The sequence below is a fragment of the Lygodium microphyllum genome, chromosome 1 (genome assembly GCF_053477565.2).
Source record: "Lygodium microphyllum isolate KBCC chromosome 1, Lygodium_microphyllum_v1.1.10, whole genome shotgun sequence".
Classification (NCBI taxonomy): Eukaryota; Viridiplantae; Streptophyta; class Polypodiopsida; order Schizaeales; family Lygodiaceae; genus Lygodium; species Lygodium microphyllum.
The window spans coordinates 178,433,460-178,454,356 of record NC_141135.1 but is presented as its reverse complement, the minus strand read 5'-3'; the positions used below and the strand labels follow the sequence as shown (position 1 = coordinate 178,454,356).

Sequence of the window (20,897 nt, the reverse complement as noted above, 5' to 3'; positions counted from 1 at the left end):
CGCAAAATGCATATTAAATTAATAAACGTTTATGAGTTTAGAGTGCGCACTCGTAATAAATTAAGGTTAGGATTTATTTCTAACCAGTTGATTTATTTATGTAGCTGAAGACTGCTAGGTATTCACTTTTGTCGGTTTAATTGTATTATTTTACTAACGATTGTGAATGCTTCAGTTGATGTGTAGAGATAGCAGCAGTGGTGGAGGAAAGCATTGGAGTCTAGCGGATTTTCGACCTTTGGACTATATTTTGATAGGCGTCATGCCTATATTTTGTTATGTCTATTGAGACATCGATTATTTATTATTATTTTGTATGCGCTTATGCGCCTGGATATGTTATTTCTATTTGGACATTGAGATTGGGCGTGCCAAACACTATGGGCACCGTCCATTAGCTTTATTTTCCTATTTTTGTAGAAAGCAAACTCAAAAGCTAAAAAGCTTGTCATATTTTTGTAATTGGGCTATTATTGAGCATGAAGATTGGAAATATACATAAAATACATGCTTTGTGAAGCGCTCACACAAGGCATGGGGGAGATTGAACCCAATTTGTCTCTTGCCTCTTGTCGTGCATGCTTTTACATGGGTTTTTGTGCAAAAAGGTAGAGTACTTTGTTCTTGGGGACCTTCTGGGATTCACCACGTGAGCTATCTGTGACCGATCTGCGCACCAGTCACTCACATATGTGGGTGACCATTTTCACATTTATATCATTGACATGGTTGGTACCTACATCAACATGTACTTCGATCGATACTTTACAGCTAGATATCAATCAATCCATCTATTGAGTTACAAAATATCTATCTAGTCATCTTTCTAGTTAGTATATTCATACTGTATGGACTGCTTGTATATTATGTATATTGTACTCTCACTTTACTCTTCCTATCTTATGATTGTACTCTCACTTTACTCTTCCTATTGAGAAGAAAAAGAAGAAGAAAGATTAGGACTTTCATCTTCTTATCTTATATGCATTCTCTATGTAATGTGTGTCTTGCAAGAGCTCATTATCCCGAGTCTCTCTCCCCCATCTTTTCACTAGGGACTTGTATGCAACATGTCCTAATGTGAAACTTACCATTGGGGATGTTCAGAATGTGAAACTTACTATTGGGGATGTTCAGAATGAAAAACAGTTCTTTGTATAGGATTCTTATTCATATCCTATGATCCTTGGGAAACTATGCATTATAGTAGTTCATATATGGAAACCAAAGTTTTGGATGATGGTTCAATATACTCTAGAATTGGAAGCTATAATGAAAAGTGGGCTATGGAAATTCTTACTATTTGTGTTAGTTATTCAAGAAATCATGATAGTTTGAGAGACTATCCTTGCCTCCTCATATTAAAGAATTCCAGGATTGTCATGAGACAATGGGTTTTTAGCAGGTACCATTGTAAAGTGAGACTATGATGATGCAAGATGGAAAAGACTCTCACCTCATATAGAAGGTTCAAGTGTTTTTTCTACTCTCTCCTCATATAGTAGGCTCAAGTGCTTTTTCTACAATTTTTTTTGCATTTTTAATAGACACTAAATTATGTTTCTAGAAGTTTGAGAGCATGCATAGAGTTTCAAAAAAATATATTTGCAAGACACAAGAATATATAAAGAGGAATGGATTGAATGAAGCTAAAGAATGTGTATTAGGAATGCATGATGAGTTTTCCTATACCATGGACGAGCTTTTAGCTATGTTGAATTTTGCGAACTAAAAGTAGCATAGTTAAAGTATTCTCCTTGGGGTAATTAAAGACTTTGTAAAATAAGAATATATAAGTTTAGATGAAAGGGCCGAAGTAAGGGTTGATACAAAGTATTTAAAATTGTGGTTAAAAATGTTAAGCTTGTTCCACTACCATTGCATTTTGACAATGAGGTGAAGATTGAATTAGCTTCTCATCAGTCGAATGTGAGAGATCCAAAGAAGATTGGGTACTAATTTACGACAGAGTCTCTACATGAATTAAAGATTGGTTTGCGAGGATTTTCTTATACCTATAGAGAGACAGTGATTTATGGATATCTTATCTAGACATGGCACACCATTCATATTTCAATCACATGAAAGTGACTATGTTAATCCAACTATTGTAGCACCTAAGGTAATTTCTAATATCCTACATGTACCTTGGAATTTGGTCAATTCTAGTCCTAAATCTCATCTATCCAAGTTGATTGGTGTATTGAATGAGATTATTAGAATGGGAATTCTAGAGCCTTCCTTAGTTTTGTATTCAAACACATGGTTTGTAGTATCGAATAAAAATGAAATATTGAGGTTTCTTTGAGATATGCAATCAATAAACAAAATGACTATTAAAAATGTAGGGGTGGGTTTACTTGTGGATGAACTTGTAGAAGCTTTTGTTGGGAGTTATTTACTTTTTGTGTGATTCCTATTTTGGTTATGATCATTTTTAGTTGGCTATAGAAAGTAGAGATCTTACTACTAGGAAAAGAGTGTTGACCAGAGCTAGGAGTTGGTAGATGTGAAGCTAGAATTGGCTAGGCTTTAGGAGATGTTGAGAAGGGAGGTTTACTCAATTGATCTCCAAATGGCCAAGGCTATCTGCTCCTCCTCATGTTGTCTTAGCTGCTCTTCATCCTCTTCTTGTTTCTTCTTGCACTCTTCTTCAAGCCTTTTTGATTCCTCTTTCACCCTTTGCAATTCTTTGTTTTCTTCAGAGGTGGACCATGTTTTTCTCATGGGGATTTTAAGAGTAACCTTCTCCCATCCTAGTAGCCCTTTCCATACCCTTTAAAACATCAATCTCTATTAAATTTGACTTGTAGATTCTATTATGCCATTTGTCCAATAGACAATAATTTTTTAGTGATAGATAGCAACACATCATATATTCTCTTTTTCTTTCCATTATGCATGACTATTAGTACAATACCTGTATGCTTGATGTCATGCTATGTATCATCACCAATACATACATAGCCATGACAACCTACAATCATCTCATCAAACCATTATCCATGCGGAGTCATATGATTTGAGGCACCTGAGTCAGTGTACCACTTTTCAGCAGTCTTGTCTTCTTAGGCACACCCTTCAATACAATGTCATAGCAAATAGCCTATCTAATTGATCATCATTATCACTAGTAGAGGATGCATAGTTAACATGTTTTTTATCTTTTTCTTTCATGTTATTAGCCTACTTTTTATAATAATCTTTTGCTATATGTCCATACTTGCCACAATAATGAAAGTGTTTGTCTCTATTTGACTGATCATGAGATTGCCAAGGACCACCTTTGCCTCTAGGCGATCTCTCCCTACCTCTAAAAGATCCCGATCCTCTTTGACCTTGTGCATTTTGATTCTACCAAGTATTTTTTTATCGCTATCCATAAGCATTTTGAGTGTCACCGCGACCTTGAGAGGCTCCACGAGTTTTGCCACCTTTAGCTCTCCGATTAGAGTAAAATGTGGTATCTCTACTCTGAGAGGTTCTCAAACCTATATTCAAATCAAGTTTGACTTCTTCATGTAGCAACAATGCAAGTAACTCATTCCGATTAGGGGGGTCTGGTCATATAGAAATCAATGTGTCAAGGGCTTCTCAAACATTTTCTATAATATCTAGGAAATAGAACATATCCATATGAGCATCATTGATTGCATGTTCAACATGTACATATGAAGAAGGAGCTTCACTCTGTCATCAATAACTAGCTAATGGACCTATTATACCAACAATAAAACACCTCTGAACTGAGTAGCCAAAGCTCAAAGCATCTTAGATAGCATCCCAAAACAACCAAGCATCATTTGGCATGAGTGGTGTGTAGTGCAGTAACAAGCCAATCTACATAGGTCTATGTTGAATATCTCAAAATCTTTCTTTTGCAAAGTTGTAAACCATATGAAAATGGTTTGGGATAGCAAGTTGTTTGCCCAAAATCTATTTTTGTAATAAGATATGGCTTCTAGAAAAGATGGGCTATTGAAGGGTTTCTTACAGATTGAAGGTCAAGTCCATCTCCACAACTCCAGCTCCCACAAAGCCGAGCTTTGATATCATGTTCAAAAAGAGGGGAAGATGCAAACAAGAATGGGAGCCATGAACAGAGAGCAGTGTACTCTCTTTCCTTCCATTATTAATTCATTTTGTAAGACACAAAGGTACTAAGTCTAAGTCACATATACATTGTATGAAAATAGGTCACTAATTGACCAGTCACCTCTAACCCTTGACCAACTCATTATTATGACAAAAAAGACAATGATAGCTAGCTAGAGTTGTACAACTAAGGCGGTATAGATACCGAGCTTGAATCTCAATAGTCCAAGGGTGCTCTTCAACTTGTGCACCCACTTGCATAGAAATGCATGTTTCCCATTGGGTAAAGAAACCGAATTCCATGTATGGTTTTTGGGCCAATGAATCAAACTTAGAATATATGGCCCTCTCCCAAGAATGATTATCATCTCTACACATGGCCTCCTCATAAGCAAAGGGCTCTCTAATAACATAGTCCATGGAGGGTGCAAATCAATCAAGTTGATGTCTATCTTTAGTAGACCATCTCAAAATGGGCTGTGGGATACATACATCCTATCCAACATCATGGTCATGGGCCACTAGAATATTAGCTATAGGTTGCCTAGCTAGCTATACGATAATACGAGGCTCCTTTCGAAAGACCAACCTGTGTACCTCAACTACTTGCTCAAGTTGCTTATCCATCTTCTCCTCATGGAAAATAACGTCATGGGCTATAGATAACCTTTTGAGCCTAGGGATCCAATAGGTGATAGACCATCTCACCCACATCCCCTTAATTAAGAAAGATACATTTTATTGAGTTAGGATCTAGCTTATTATGTATATCCTTGGGTACAAGGTAGAAAGCCGTCCAAAGACTCTAAGATGTGCATATCATGGGGGTTTTTTGGACCATATCTCCTCTAAAACCTGACAACTAATAACAGTGTATGGGAATTTGTTTATCAAATGTATGGTAGTAGTAACTACCTCAACCCAAAAATGCTACAACAAGCCCACCACCTGACTAAGCATACTACACACTCTTTCTTGAATAGTCATGTTTATGCACTTTGTAACACCATTCAGAGTGGGGTATATGGGGTGGTCAATTGACGCTTAATACCCTTCTCATCACAAAATTTCTCAATGCTTTAGAAACATATTCACTCCCATTGTCAGACCTTAAGTATTTCAGCCTATACCTAGGGTGGTTCTCAACAAGAGCAAGCCAATGCTAAAACGTAAATAAGACATCCGATTTCTCCTTAATAGGATATTTCTAGACCTTTTGTGAATAATCATCAATGAATTTAACAAAGTACTTCATGCCATCCAATCATTGACAAGGCATTGGACCACATACATCAGAATGCATAAGAGCTAGAGGCTCACTCATGCACATAATGCTAGACTTCTTCTTATAAGAACAGTGGGTTTGCGTGCCATAAAGACAACGGTCACAAGAATAAAAACATTTGTAATCAAGAGGTAGAAGATACTGTAAATGAATAAGCATTTTCATTTCCTTTAGGGACATGTGCTTAAGGTGACGATTTCGTAAAGATACATGTGGTATATTAGGCATAGTCAAAACATGGTTAAGAGACCCAAATACAAACATACATAGTAGAGACTATGAGCTTGGTACCTTGAACAAAAACAAGATTCCCATGGGTAATATTTAATATGGAATTACTAAAAGATACATAATAGCATGTATCATTCAACTATCCAATAGATAGAAGGCTTTAAGTCAAAGTTGATACATGACATACATTATGCAAAGTAAAAGTGTTGCCTAAGAAAAACTATAGCTTGACAAACCCAATGCTAAAAATGTCTAGTACCAAGTCATTTCCCAGTCGCATAGAACTTGTCACCATATGATAGGACTGAAACCATTCTTTGTGCGAGGTAACATGAAAGGAAGTCCTTGAATCAAGTGGCCAACACTGAAATTATGTAGACGACCATTATATTTGCACCTAACAATCAATGCATGAGAAGTGTAGTAGGCATCCATATTCTTTTGTTTATTTCCTCTTATCAATAAAGCACCCTTAACATCTCGAAGTTTCAAACCATCCTTAGGCATATTAGCACACATGGCTATATAGAAAGTGTTCCATGACTCGATAAGTGTCACAAACAAGAACACGGATGGTAGGTTATCCTTGAACTCAATGCCTTGCAAAGTCAACTGGTTGAAAATCGGATGAAATTCATTCAAATGCAAGGACACACTAGTCCCTTCCTTGATGTAAAGGTCCATAAGTTGTTTCAACTAATACATCCATGTTGCATGACTTTGCTTGTCATACAAATTACATATATTTTCCCATAATTGTCAAACATTATTCTTAGGTGTGACAACATTGAAGTAAACTTATTTAGACAATAATAGTATAAGAGTGGATTTATATAACTCATACAACTCATCCCAATCATCTTGATCCATGCACTCTTGGCTCTAACCTACTTTTTTTGAACTAGTATATGCCATATCTATATCTTCCAATAGGTAAAACTTGTGCCATTATGCTTTTCAATATTGAAAATAGTATTGTATGGCAACACTTCTATTATACATATTCTCTCACAATTACATGCTCATGAAAGCCTTGTTTTGAGAATTAGGATGCTTACGATTAGGACATGGCAAAAGGATGCTATCTTGAAGATAAAATTAAGGATTTAGGATGATTTAATGTGTTGATCTTGTTCTTACGTAGAGTGTTTTATATGTATATGGGTTGTTATAGAACATGACTATTCTAAGGATTGTTCTTGAAGCATACAAGCATTGTATGTTGTCTATTCATACCCATAATGATGTATATGGTTTCCAACTGATACTAATAATGTCCACGATGAACTATGGACCCCATAATTGATGTATATATTGCTTTTAATTCAGATTTATGAATCTTGGATGCTTCTATCAAATACAAATCAGATTTTGAGCTCTACATCTTGAACCCTTGTCTCATAACTATCATTTCTTCTCTTCTTTGCTACAATGTCAATTTTTTTTTCTCCTTGAGCTCTATGTCTTGAATCCTTGTCTCATAACTATCATTTCTTCTCTTCTTTACTACAATGTCAAAATTTGTTTCTCCTTGGCTTGAGAACTTCTTACATGAGTCCTTATGAATTTTCTCCATTTACAAAAAATCCCCCGATATAGTGGAATATAAGGGGGTGCTAACAAGGGTACAAAGGCTAAGGGGGCCAATTGTGTTGCTGCAAATAAAGGGATTTAGGCCAATGGTGTTTCTCATGTTGATGTGGTGAAGAAGAACTTGTGGACCTAGGGCTAGTCTAAAAAAGTTGAGCCTTCTTTTCAAAGTGTGTTGATGGTTGAGTGCCAAATGGAAAACCAAGTGCAACTAGAGTACCACATGGGAAACAAGTGGGTGATATTGCTAGGAAGAAAAGTGTAAGTTGATGGTAGTGGTGCCAAGTTTGAGCCAAGTGCATGATGTGGCTAGTGGGTCGTGATTCAAGTGCATGCCATTGCCATAGAAACCAAAGTGAAGCCAAAAGAGGATGCTCAGTAGACAACTTGTAGGACAAGTGTTGTTTTTGATGGGGTGTTGATTGAGGATGGGGATGAAGCAAGTATTGTCGACTCCCAATTTTTTGATGTTGATGAGATTGAGTATCCCGAGTGGCCGTTTCTATTGGAGATGATAAAAGTAGAGAGTGATGGTGTGGATGAAGGGAGGTGCTTGTCTAGCCTAGTAAGTCTAAACAAAGTGGGGCCACTTGTTCCTTGTGATGATTCTTGTGCTGATGAGGCGGATGGGACAAATGTTGGAGAAGAGTAAAGTGATGAAGTGTGTTGGTGAGCATGAAGTAGTGTGCTCATGAGGCTTAGCAAGATTAAACAAAGTGGGACCATTAGTGCCTTGTGATGCTAATATGTGCTTGGAAAGCTCCTTGATCTAGGAGTATAAAAGAATGGAAGTGTATGATGAAGTGAATAGAGCTATGGGTGTGGAAGAATCATTAAGCCGTGAGTGTAAATGAATGGTCAATTGTGTGGATTTTGAGTTAGAGAACTCATTGAGTCATGAGTCTAAAAGAATGGCTGTGAGTAGTGGTAAGTGTGTGGAAGACTCATTGAGTCATGAGTATAATAGAACAACCGATTGTGTAGAATTTGAGGTAGAAAACTCCTTGAGCTAGGAGTCTAAAGGAATAGCCATGAGCGATGATAAGTGCGTCATGGTGGGAAAATCCTTGAGCCTAGAGTAAAAAGGAATAGTTGAGTGTGTGGATGATGTGGTGAACTCCTTGAGCTGGGAGTCTAAATAAATGGCCGTGAGTAGTGCGGAGTGTGTGTAAGACTCATTGAGTTGCTAGTGTAAAGGAATAGTTATTTGTGTTGGGTAAAAGCATGTTGAGGAGGATGTTGGAGGTGAGAAGATGGGAGCCAAGGAGGGCTACTCAAAGAAGATGACAAAGATTTGGAAGCCTTTGAGCATTTCTTGTGCTAATCAGGCAAAGGATGAGGTGAATGAGTTCATTCCAACTCCTTCAAAATTTGAGTAAGCAAGTAGATGAAACAAATAAGCTTGTGTGAAGAACCAAGGTCATACTTCTACAATATTGACAAGAAGTTAACCACTTGTGTTTTAGTGGCTGATTCTAAGGGTGATAGACCCTCGTGCAACAAGGATGCATATGGAGCAAAGACCGATTTTGAGGTTACAAACCCTCACATGGTGAAAAGATTGGTGAATGTTGGGGTGCTCTGAGTGTGGATTGGCCATAGTGAATGGATCTTCATGAACAGAAGCCAAGTGGCATGAGCTTGGAAAGCTCGAGTGTGCAACCCATTCCAATCTCTGGACCAAAGGGGTGCAACCTACTTGGTGAATTCAAAGTGGTGGGATGGCTATGAGATGAATCCAAGATGGTGTCAAGGAGGCTTCACCCTTTAGGGTATTCCAAATTAGCTTGCTATAGAGCATGCTACAAAGGAGAAGGCGATGTGTAAATACTTAGCCCTCATTGATGCCATCAAATCTAGGTCAAGAATCCTAAAGCAATGGCACATGCAAGGGGATAGACTCAACTTGACTGCATCAAATTTCTTAAATATTTTGGTACCTTCTTGTTAAATCAAGGCATTGATGGCTAGCCCAAAGTGACTATGATAGGGGACATGGCCCTAAAAATGCAAGCTAGGCAGTTTGATGCTATGAATTAGATTGGTCTAGTCTTAGCATGGAGTATAAAGCTTGTTTTGGCCAATAAGGGCCTTAGACTTCAAGTGGGCATAGCATGTATGGATTAATTTGAAGGCTACCTTTTCTTCATGCATGTGTTAAGTATGGATCTAGGCAATAGAGGATTGAAAGTGATTGCAACAGGGGAAATGACCCTCACACCACATGTACAATGATTTGATGCAACTTTTCAAGTCATCAAATGCCAGTTGGGTGCTCTATGACATTGGTTCAAGTAGGGTTAGCACTCTCCTCACACTTTAAAGATGTGTGGTGCAAAGTGGGAGAGAGCACTTGACACGAAAGTCATGAATCTCTCACATATGAGCTAAACAACATGCTACTTCTAGGTATGTTTGATGGTCCCTTCCAGTCCCGTGTGCTCCTTGTCAAACTCAGTCCAACTAGAAAACTCCCCCAACTATTTCAAAGCTAAGTGGTCCCAAGCAAGGCATGATAAATAATGCGAGTGAAATGGGCCTTGTAAGAAGGTGTGTGTGCCTTGTTGCAACCTTTAAGGTCAAATTGGAACTTGAAAAATCTTTGAGTCAGATTTGTGCCTCCAAGGGCACAAAGAAGAAGAAAAAGGACACTCCAAAGGAGTTTTTTGCCTTCAAGGGCATTATTAAAGAAGAAGTTGGGAGGTGCCTCCACTTAGGATTACACCTTTCGAGCAAGGAGACACATGGCTTTTGCAAGGAGATGTTGTGTCCCCTTCAAACCAAGTTCTACTAGGTGTATTGCAAAGAAGGTTCAAGCAAGTGATGTCCATCTGTTTTCAAGGGGAGGTGCATCTAAGGAAAAACACACCTCTTGGACCAAGGAATGTGTGGCTATTCCATAGTGGCTATATATTTTCATCTTCATTAGAAGAAAATTGACAAAATTGGCCAAGGTATGCCTTAACCCTTGCCTTTTAGGCTTGGCATATACATTGAGGTGTTGACGTCCAAGCCTAGAAGTCCACATGTAGCTTTGTGCACTCAAGCTATATGGCCATCTATTGGAGCAAGCATGCACAACTTATTTTTATTGGGTTACTTTCCACTTTATGCTTGCAAATATGGTCAGCAAGTGGATAGTTTAAGTGTAGAATAAAGTCGTGCCTACTTGTAGTCCACTTGGTCTTGTCCCACTCCACGTTTGTAAATTGAGTCAATGGGTGGGATGCAAGTACAATCTTGAAAGTCCATGTTCCACATTTGTAATAGAGTTAGTGGGTATGGCATCTAATGGGTAGACATAGATCGCCTTGATAGTGAGGCGTGTTAAGACCCCAAAAATAAGCTTAAGTCTAGGTCAAAGGTGAGCTTTGACATGGCCATGAGTTGTTTCGCCTCCCTACTCGATGCGGGCATTGAGTTTTTTCAAGGGGAGGTGGGTATGAGCATAGTATGCCTCAATCCCCCACCCATGATGTTGAGTGGTGTGTAATGCATGCCATCATATGGGTACATGCTCAGTGAAGTAAAAGCAAGGAAAATACATCTATATAAATATTTCAGATATATGCTTATGGGATACTTGCTCATGATCCTGACAAGTTTTTCTTGTATCAAAACTAGTCCATCGAAATAGTCTAAGTTTTCATTATTAAGTTTTATTTACTTAATGAGACTTTGGTAGGATAAATACACGTGCAAGGACTTATCTTGAGTACTACAAGCCATCCATGCCTAAAACTACAAAAAGTAAGGTATTTTTTAAAAAGTGGTATTTTTGGCTATTTGAAGAGGATTTTTGTAATTCTGCCCATGTTACAAATCGATCAGGTTTGTTCCTTTTGATATGAGTACTTGGGATGACCACATTTAGAGTTTGTTTGTGAAAGTTATGGTAGAAGCAAGGTGTAGCCAAGCTTGGGGCAAGATTGTTGTCGTGTATAGTAGAGAATTCATCATTATTAGGGTTTGTTCTGAGCCATCGTCTCAAATTGATTGGGCTATTGTCTTGAAACACATGGTTTAAGCTATTGTCTCAAGTGGATATATTGATTCTTATCTCTATTGATTAAGGATTCAATCTCTAAGGCTTCCCTATAGATTATTGTGGTGTTTTTTGGATCTTAAATTAAGTTTCATTTCTCTCTTCCTAAATTTTCATATCCATTTTCTATGCACCTCTTCTCTTTGAATCCTCATGACTAGTAGCAGCTCTTACAACAACAATAATGGATGCATGCTTTTGCAAATTTGGAATCTATAGTGGTTAAGGATTTTCAAGATGGAAAATGAATTGAAATTTTTTAATGGCCATAATGTTTTGGCTTACTTGCATATGTGTGTAGCACAAATTGAATTATTTCAAATTGCATAATGTGCATGGAGAGCGAGTACTTTGTTTGGCTTATCGTGCCATGAGTTGGAATCATGTGTTACTGAATTATATCTTAAGGATCTAGATTGGGCTGAATTTAAAAAGGTTTTAAGAGAAGAGTTTTACATAGCAGGATGCTAATTTGGTTACTTGCATAACATACCAAGAGTAGGTAATTAAGCCCAACAAAGGACTTGTAGCTACTAGATTGCTACATGAAGTTGAAAGTAGATATGATTTGTTAGATGTAGCAGAGCATCAAGCTCTAGAAGCATAGAAGATTGAGATGTTTTTATAGGTAGCGAATCCTACCTTACAAGAGAGTTTGAAAGATCTTTTGAAAGATCAAAGAATAGAAACATGGCTTAGGATAGATTGCATAATGTAAAAGAGGATGTCAATGCACTTGTGAAGAAACGAAGAAGAAGGGCTAGATTGTATGTTGGGATTCTATCTATTGTCTCTAGCAAGGCAATAGAATTTGCAATTAAGCCACATGTACCTATGGCTATACCTACTATATCTATAGTGAAAGAGGATGTCATGGAGAAGTTAGTGAAGGGAATGTGTGATCGACAACCTTGAAGGTTGGGAAGTTGGATGGAAAGAGGCAAGCCTTGGGAGAGCTTTGTTTGTCATTATATATGATGTGACAACCCTCAGCATGAGAGGTGAGATTATGACATGAATAGTGATATAGTAGAGAGGGATTTAATATTTTGGAAATATGGGAAAATTCATGTGAAAGAAATATGTCTTTCTCTTGCTTCGAGCTTTGGAAAATACGAATGCAAAAATTATTGGATGATACGATTGCCAAAAATGTATATGTAGCAATATATATTGCCACATTTGGATTGCAAATAGAGAAAGTCCTTGGGTATGTTATAACTGGTCAAACAGCTGAGATATGGTCTCACGTGATGCATGTAGATTAGAAGGACAAAGTATGACGAAGTGATTTAACTAATGCATGTACAAGTATTCGTGACATGACAAGATGGGACTCACTAGTTGGTTTCTTCTCAGTGTATGCTTATCCATCTAAGTTGGAAAATATGGATGTAATTGTGGAAGATAAGAGAAAGAAGGATAACGATACTACATGGACTTCAAAAAGGGTGTCATGAAGAAATCTTGAGTAGCCTAAGGCTTAATTTCAACCTAGTCTTGAGCATGTAATGGAGGATATGTCTCAAGAAAAGTAGCATGGGAAAAAAAATGGTAAACAACTAAGTTACAAGCTGCAATTTGTCATTGAGACTACAACAGATATAAAGAAAACACTTGAAGAGTGTATTCTCAATAGCAGGGTGGAATTTACTCTTGGGGGGTGCTTAGTATTGCAAAATGTGAGTTTCATGATGAAATTATTGGCATTATAAAGAGAAAATGATAGTTTCTTATTGATTTGGTAAATGCTATGGTGCAATTGGAAGAAGAGCTTGGCTTTAGGGCATACATGCTAATTATGGGGATAAAAATGCTGGTGTTTTAAATATGGTTGATGCCAAAAAAGTGGTGGTTTAGGATACAAATGCTGATATATTGCTAAAAACTTAGTTATTTGTAGTAATACTCAAATAGGAGTCAAGCAAATTCATCATAATGATGATGACTTGCCTAATGTCATAAATGTGTTTTTGGCAAATGCACTACTCGAGGATATTGTAAATATGGTGGCAAAGGAGGATGTACTACTTGAGGGTGATATGAATACTTTGTTTGTAAATGTAGCTAATATATTGACAATGACGAAAGAGGATGCTTTGACTATGAGTATAGAATAAATCTTGATGGGGTGTAAATATGATATTTTAAATGCTTTGACTATGAGTAAATAATAAATCTTGCTGGGGAGTAAATATGATATTTTAAATGTAGATGCATAAGATATAAAAGTAGTGATTGAAGATTTAGTTGTGAAGATTACAGTATTTGGCTTTTTGACCTAGGTGGGTTGCACAGTGTAGCACATGTCGGAGGATGTGAATGTTTGGAGGGGTAGATGTTGTGCGGTTACACGTTCAATGAAGGAAAATCAAGGAAAAGACATCTATATAAGTATTTCAGATATACACTTATGGGATACTTGCTCACGATCCTAATAGGTTTTTAAAGGATCCAAACCAGTCCACCAAAATAGGCTAAGTTTTTATTATTAAGTTCTATTAGCTTAATTAGAACTTTGGGTTCCAAGCCTTAAAATACAAAAAAAACAACACATTTTTCAAAAAGTGGTGTTTTCAGTTATTCTAAGAGGATTTTTGCAAATTTGCACATGTTGACTTGTTGATTAGGTCTGTTCATTTCGATTTGACAACTTGGACGACCATATTCAGAGTTCATATGTGAAAGCTAAGGTAGAAACAAGTTGCAGTCAAGCTCAGGACATGATTGCCGTCTTAAAGAATTTTAACATATACATGGACTTCATGGATGTATGCTGACCTAAAGATCAAGGAAAGGTTTTGTGATGTTTATCCATTGGATTGAAGCTTATGTATAATATAGAATTTATCATTATTATGGTTTCTTCGGAGTCATCATGTCATATAGATTTGGGCTATTGTCCCAAAACACAAGGTTTGGGCTATTGCCTCAATTGTATATATTGATTCTTATTTACTAACTAAGAACTCAATCTAAGGCTTCACTACATATTCTTGTGGTGATTCTTAGATCTTAAATTAAGTCTCTTTTCTTTCTTCTTAATTTAAGAAATTGGCAAAAAGGCCACTTGGGAGGGGGGGGGGGAGGTGGGGGGGGGAGGGTATAGCCTTATACACTTTGTGATGGTCCGGCCCTTGGATACCTGTGCAAGGCCCTCTCTTGACCCCATCTAGACTTCAGAGAAGCACTAGACCCATTCTCCAACCCGGCTATAACACCAACTCAACATGTCATGGGACACCCCAACACGACATGGAACGTGACACGGAAGGTACAATGCTCACGATTTGCAAAATGACCCATCTTGAGGGCAGAATGTTATATTCATATCCACAAAGTATGTACATGGTAAGCTAGAGTAGAGGCATAGCAAGGGACCTTGTCATGGGTGGAGGGTGGAGCTATCAAAACACATCAACACAACTCAACATCGTGGGGTGAGGGAGTTGCAAGAGGTACTCCCTCATACACTTGTTGGCCTATCCACTAGCTTCTTGGTAGACACATACACACATATGCATGTGTGTGTATAAGTGTATGTGTGTATGTGTATGCATGTAAAGGTGCTCTAGGCAATGAGTAATTGCCTTGGTTTTAAAGTGAGATATACAAATTTATAAACAAAAGTGGCTTGGAAAAATCGAAGAGATTGGGGCGAAGTTGGTGGTAGTTCTAAGAACATCCAAGCTATAGCGAAAATAATATACACATACACACATATGCATGTGTGTGTATAAGTGTATGTGTGCATGTGCATGCGTGTAAAGGTGCTCTAGGCAATGAGTAATTGCCTTGGTTCTAAAGTGAGATATACAAATTTATAAACGAAAGTGGCTTGGAAGGCTTGGAAAAATCTAAGAGATTGGGGCGAAGTTGGTGGTAGTTCTGAGAACATCCAAGCTATAGCGAAAATAATATATAGTATATACATATACATGGATAGGTATAGATATAGTAGTATACAAATTTATAAAGTGAGATATACAAATTTATAAACGAAAGTGGCTTGGAAGGCTTGGAAAAATTTAAGAGATTGGGGCGAAGTTGGTGGTAGTTCTGAGAACATCCAAGCTATAGCGAAAATAATATATAGTATATACATATATATGGATAGGTATAGATATAGTAGTATATATAGATATAGCCAAGCATAGACAAGCTCATGCGTGTGATCATGAAAGATAATTTTGGTTAACCTTTAACTCAAAATTTCAAAGGGATTTTAAAAATAAGATCAAAGCACATATATTTTTGTATTTTTTTCATTTAAAAGTTACAAAGTTTAAGGTTTTTAACTTTCTATCTTTAATTTTGAAGTTTTTTTGAAACTTTTGTAATTCATTAGTATTGGCCTTTAGGGCATACTAGGAACCCTATTCTTAGAGAGAGAGAGAGAGAGATTGAGAGAGACTATAAACAGTAAAGATAAAAGATAAAGATATAATGACAGACTTCAGAGCATTATCTTTCGCCGACATGTTCACGCAGATCAAAAGGATGAAAAGGCTGCAGATGGATGAGAAACAACGATGGCACGTTGAATAATCCCTTCGCCTCCCCAAAACAGAGCAAATTCTTAACTGACACACACCAACCGAGGGCAAGATTACTGCCAATATTTGTAACGCGAAGGAAGGAGATTAGGCCTGTCAGGCCTGTGAAGCCACTGCAGAAGAAGTTTGATTTGGATCAGGATGAGATTCAATGGCTATATATCAGATTCATCTTACGAGAGTGAATGCATACCTACTCCCTACAAGCTGGGTCTTTTGTTCTACGCAGGGTTGATGAACCTCAGACAAAACTGAAAGTTGATTGACAAGGGAAGGAGGGCCTAATGCAATACCTGCTCGATTTGGGACTGTAAAACTGTAAGTAAGGCCTTTATGGACAAAGACGTGCTTGAAGGACAGGATGAGCCTAGAATTTCTGCAATTTGGGAGAGCTCCCTATTCTCAAAAACAGTGACATTTTACCTTGCAATCCAGAAGATACTACCATAGAAGCATATGAACGAAATTTGACTTGTTTAGACAAGGCAAGGGCATCTCATGACAGGATCCAAAAGGGCTCCATGACAGGATCGAAAAGAGGCATTGTCTTGGCAGACGAGAACCAAATTGAATCGTAAATCAGGTTATGCAACTAAGCCAATTTGGCTAAAGGCTATAAAGAGTTCAGTGATGCGTTTGATCATTGTTACAGAATTGAATCAGAAATAGCTGATTTTGTATGTTTCTCGAATCAAGTTGTATGAATCAGCAATAACTGATCATGTACATTCAACAGGGCTGGCTACTGTGTTGTGAATGCGTGGATGATTGGTTATTGTCCATGAGTGTCTGGCTAGTGTGTTGTCAATGCGTGGATGATTGGTTATTGTCCATGGGTGAATGATTGGTTATTGTCCATGAGTGTCTGGCTAGTGTGTTGTCAATGCGTGGATGATCGGTTATTGTCCATGGGTGAATGATTGTGTGTTGCCAATGAATGAATAATTGTGTGTTTTGACTGAATGAACAAAGGGCCAGCTGGCTATCCACTGAATAATGAACAATGAATGGCTAGCACCTAATGAGTAAACTGACCAGCTTCTTCCTTTACTGGTGGCTGGCTTGATAATAATGGATGCCATTGATCTGCCAGGAAACTAGTGCAAGGCTCCATAGATGACGTAATCAATGGTGGTAGAACAGGAAGGGTTGGCGAATAGGATGCAACCAGCCTTGGGTTGAGCTCATATTGTTGCGTATGCTTTTCCTCTTCACCAGATGAAGACGAAGAACAGGGAAGGCAGTTGGCAATGGCAGAAGGAGGACAGGGTAGATCGATTCTCCCTCCTTTTTGTTCTTCTTTTATGTCTTCGGTTAAAACTTTCTGCCTTTGTGCTGCTGCATTCACCCTCTCTTGCATCTTTTGGAACATGGATGATTTAGAGAGAAGACTCAACGCACTGAGCCCTTGTTTTTTTCTGCCCCCTTTGTGAAACCCTAGTAACGGCAACTGATAGGGCTGCCATGGCCCTCTCCCTTCTTCAAGCTCCTGGACAGCAGCAACCCCAGATGTCTCTTCACCTGGTGACCTCTGAAGATCTTGCTTGTCTTGTGGTGTGTCAACAGGCAATTTGTTTGATTTGTCCAATGTGGCGTGGTTTATGTTGTGTACCCCTAGCTCAGGTGGTTGCAACCAGTTCATAAAATTGCAGAGATTGATCAAAGGAAGATCTTGATACTCTAGTGCAGATCTTCCTGCTCCTGCAACAACATCACCTAGCATACCTGAAAGTAAGTCAAGGTTAGGCATCGTCCGTGAAAATATATTATTTATAACTTACCTGTACAAAACAGCATTGCGGCTGATAATAGTGGTGTGTGAGTGACATATGGTTGCTATGACATGGACCTCAAAGGTCTATTTACCTGGGATGCAGCTTATCTCACAGCTTGAGGACTATGTATTAATGGAGTTATCCAATTACAAAGCTTTTTAAGTGTCACTTCTTTCGTGCAACTATAATGCATAGATTAGTAACTACATAATGCACTGGGAACAAACCATATTCAACAAGCTGAGACAGGTTGCTCATGCAACTTTTCCCCATGTGCGTATGCCACCTATTGCCTGGATGATGCCTGAAATGTTCAACAGAAGCAGCATCAAAACTGTCATGCATACAAAGCAACTCAGAGGAATGAGTCGTGATACAGTGTTAGAACTTCACCTGCTGTTTCCCCTTAGCTTTGAAGCACTTCGTGAGAAGCCACTGCTTTTCCTGCATCACCAGAAGTTGGATTGAAGCTTTGCATTGTATGAAATAATTATGCAATCACCAGCTGTATGCATGGCTTGAAATGGTTAGAGTTAAATTCTAGTCTACAAAAAGGCACCTGCGGTATGATAACCACAATGGGAGACGGATCTCATTAGGTTGACTTTGCTTGGCTTTTGTCCATAACTAAATTCAATCAGACAAGGAAGAATCCAACAATGGAAGTGGACAATGGAGTTTAATCAGACAAGGAAGAATTTGCCATCTCTGTAGCAGTAGTCAAGTAGTACATTGAAGGCCTAAAGGACGAATTTGATATGGAACTGTGCATCTTTGTCATAATAGCAAGCACTTTATCATGGCTCGATAGATGTGGTATTCAAACGTTGAAGCAAAATGTCACATAGGCAACTATCAGCAGAGCTTAATTTTAAACCTGCAGGTCCACACACATACCTCCGGAGTCCAGCAAGGTAATCTTCCCTAGACACATTCTTCATCTCCTCAATATCCCTCGAGTAGTCACTAACCTGTGACAGATAGTGCCCTCTCTCATGGTCAGTGCTTTACATGATTATGTAAACTCTGCCAAATATGAACAGCATTATGCAATTGAAGTTGAGGCATACAGGAAAGTTGATTAGAGTGCCAGGTCCCCAATATTTCAGAGCTGCAAGGTCGTAAGCCCTTGCTGCAGCCTCTTCTTCATCATAAGCACCTGATATTGTCAGTGTTAATAATTTCAAAAGCAGTGTGTTATGATTGATGTCAAATGTACTTCAGAGTTAATCTGGACTTACCGAGGTAAACTGTTTCCATGTAGCATGCCATTCATCCATCATCATTCGAAATCAATAACGTACAAATTTCTGTCAGTGATGTACACAGCTTACAATGCTCAACCATGAAATGCAGCCATGATTTGAACTCATATTCAGCAGGATTTGTTCAGCATTAGATCTTGACCTTGTTTTCCCTTCTTGTTCTGATTATGGTTCCATGTGCTTTTGTCCCACAGGTGGGCCTCATAACGACCTGTCCACCTATGCCTGACATTCAAACATATAAAAGAACTATGTATGGGTCCAACATGACAACGATACACAAGACATGGTGAATCAATTTAGGTGTTTTATACTCTCTCTTTCCTATTAATCCAGATCGTGCATATTCTTGTGTCAGAGCCATTCAATGGAAGTTATTGCAGGTTTGCAATCCATATCACGAACTGATTGAGCTTTCACAATATTGGCTCACAAGGAAATTCCAAAGCTCATACAAATTATTAATAGTGGAAGCTTGTTCAAGCTGGAACCATCTGGACTATATGCAGGAGAACGTTAAGAATAAACCTTTATAGCTTCACTTAGTTGTGAAGGCCATCAAGCGGAAACTTGTGAAAAATGTCAGTGAAGCTTCTTGATGTAAATTGATGTCTGTGCTAGGTTTCAAGCAACACGGGCACCCTAAAAGAAGATGCATCATTTATGTATGCGGGAGCTTATCTTGGTTTATTCAAACTCCATCAAAGCTTTTCTGGGCTTCAAGCACAGGATGGGGGGAAAACCGTTGTAAGGGGGCAAGTAGAAGAAGCAGGATAAACCGCTTCAAAGTAGGAAGCAAGAATATTGTTAATGAACAGGGTGGAGAGCCAATGGAAATGACACGAGGTCAGGCCAAAGGTTTCATTCGAATGCAAGATTAGAAAGCCATGGCAATGGCAGAAGGTCAGACCAGAGGTTGCATTTGAACAGAGCAGAAGGAATGACAGGAGTCAGACCAAAGGTTTCATTTGAGCAGGGGTATAGAAGGCCATGGGTACGACAAAATATCAAATCATTCGTTAACTTTTGTAGATATGGACATTACAGGGCTGGATTTCATTTGAAACCATGGAAATGAGAAATGATCAAATCATGTATTGATGAGGGCATCAATTGAGCGACTGGTAGGACAATTCTTAGACAATGATGAAGATCAAAACACGGCTTCATTCGGAGCAGATGATATGGTCCAAAATATGCAGAAAGAGTCCATTCATTTGGGGTTACCTGGTAACTCCTCTGTAGATGGAGCTTCTCTTGCCTGCTGAGCAGGGGGGCATCTTGCTGATTCTTTCCTTGGCAGATGACGGGCGGGAGCGTTTCGCGCCTCGCTGCTGCTGCTGCTGCTGCTCCATCTTCTGCTCTCCGGCACTAGCAACAACATCGACGACAACAGAAGGATTGAGTTGATGTGGACCTCCATCGTCCTGTTTTTTGTCAGATGCCATCGCTGCTTCACACGGAATGTTCATGATGTTAACTACACAGGAATGTAAAAATGTCTGTTTGTGGGGGGAGAGAGAGGGAGAGAGAGAGAGAGTGTGAGAGGGGGGGAGAGAGTCTCACACTGTTTTTAGTGGGCGGTTTCCCCCTCCTGTGGACTCCCAACGGCTAGGAAACTAATTTCCTAATTTTGACTACTAACTATAATACAAATACTTAATGACATCATACAGAGTTTATAACTATGGATTTAGAAAGTTCTAACAAGACAAAAATTTACAAGATATATCTTTTGCCAATGATAAAAGTGCATGCATGCATCATCATGGCAAATCTCTAAGGATAAATGTCTTTTACCCCATTGTGATGTAATGATAAATTCACCATAACTATTCTAACACAATGCGTCATACGTTAATAAGATAAGGATTGACTAATACACAACCAAATTTATGCAGATTTGAAAAGTATGGGGTCACTCTAGTATTTGTTTTCCTAGCCTTATCGTGTATGATCACCTTGATGGCCATGTATTTTGACTTAAGTATCCCCTTACTTGGTGTTTTCCACCTTTTTTTTGCACAAGATTGCCTTGATTGCATCTCTTTTGGG

At 38.4% G+C, this 20,897-nt stretch overlaps 1 protein-coding gene across 1 annotated transcript; it reads right to left on the bottom strand.

Moving 5' to 3' along the window:
- Positions 1–16,820: 16,820 nt before the first annotated feature.
- LOC148042020 (AP2-like ethylene-responsive transcription factor SMOS1) lies at positions 16,821–20,314 on the bottom strand. Its single transcript, XM_087685015.1, has 8 exons — positions 20,070–20,314; positions 18,985–19,067; positions 18,819–18,827; positions 18,648–18,736; positions 18,475–18,548; positions 17,971–18,021; positions 17,805–17,881; positions 16,821–17,527 (listed from the first exon to the last, which is right to left on the bottom strand). Exons 1-8 carry the CDS (start codon positions 20,312–20,314, stop codon positions 16,821–16,823), a joined length of 1,335 nt encoding a protein of 444 aa, XP_087541141.1.
- Positions 20,315–20,897: the final 583 nt, after the last annotated feature.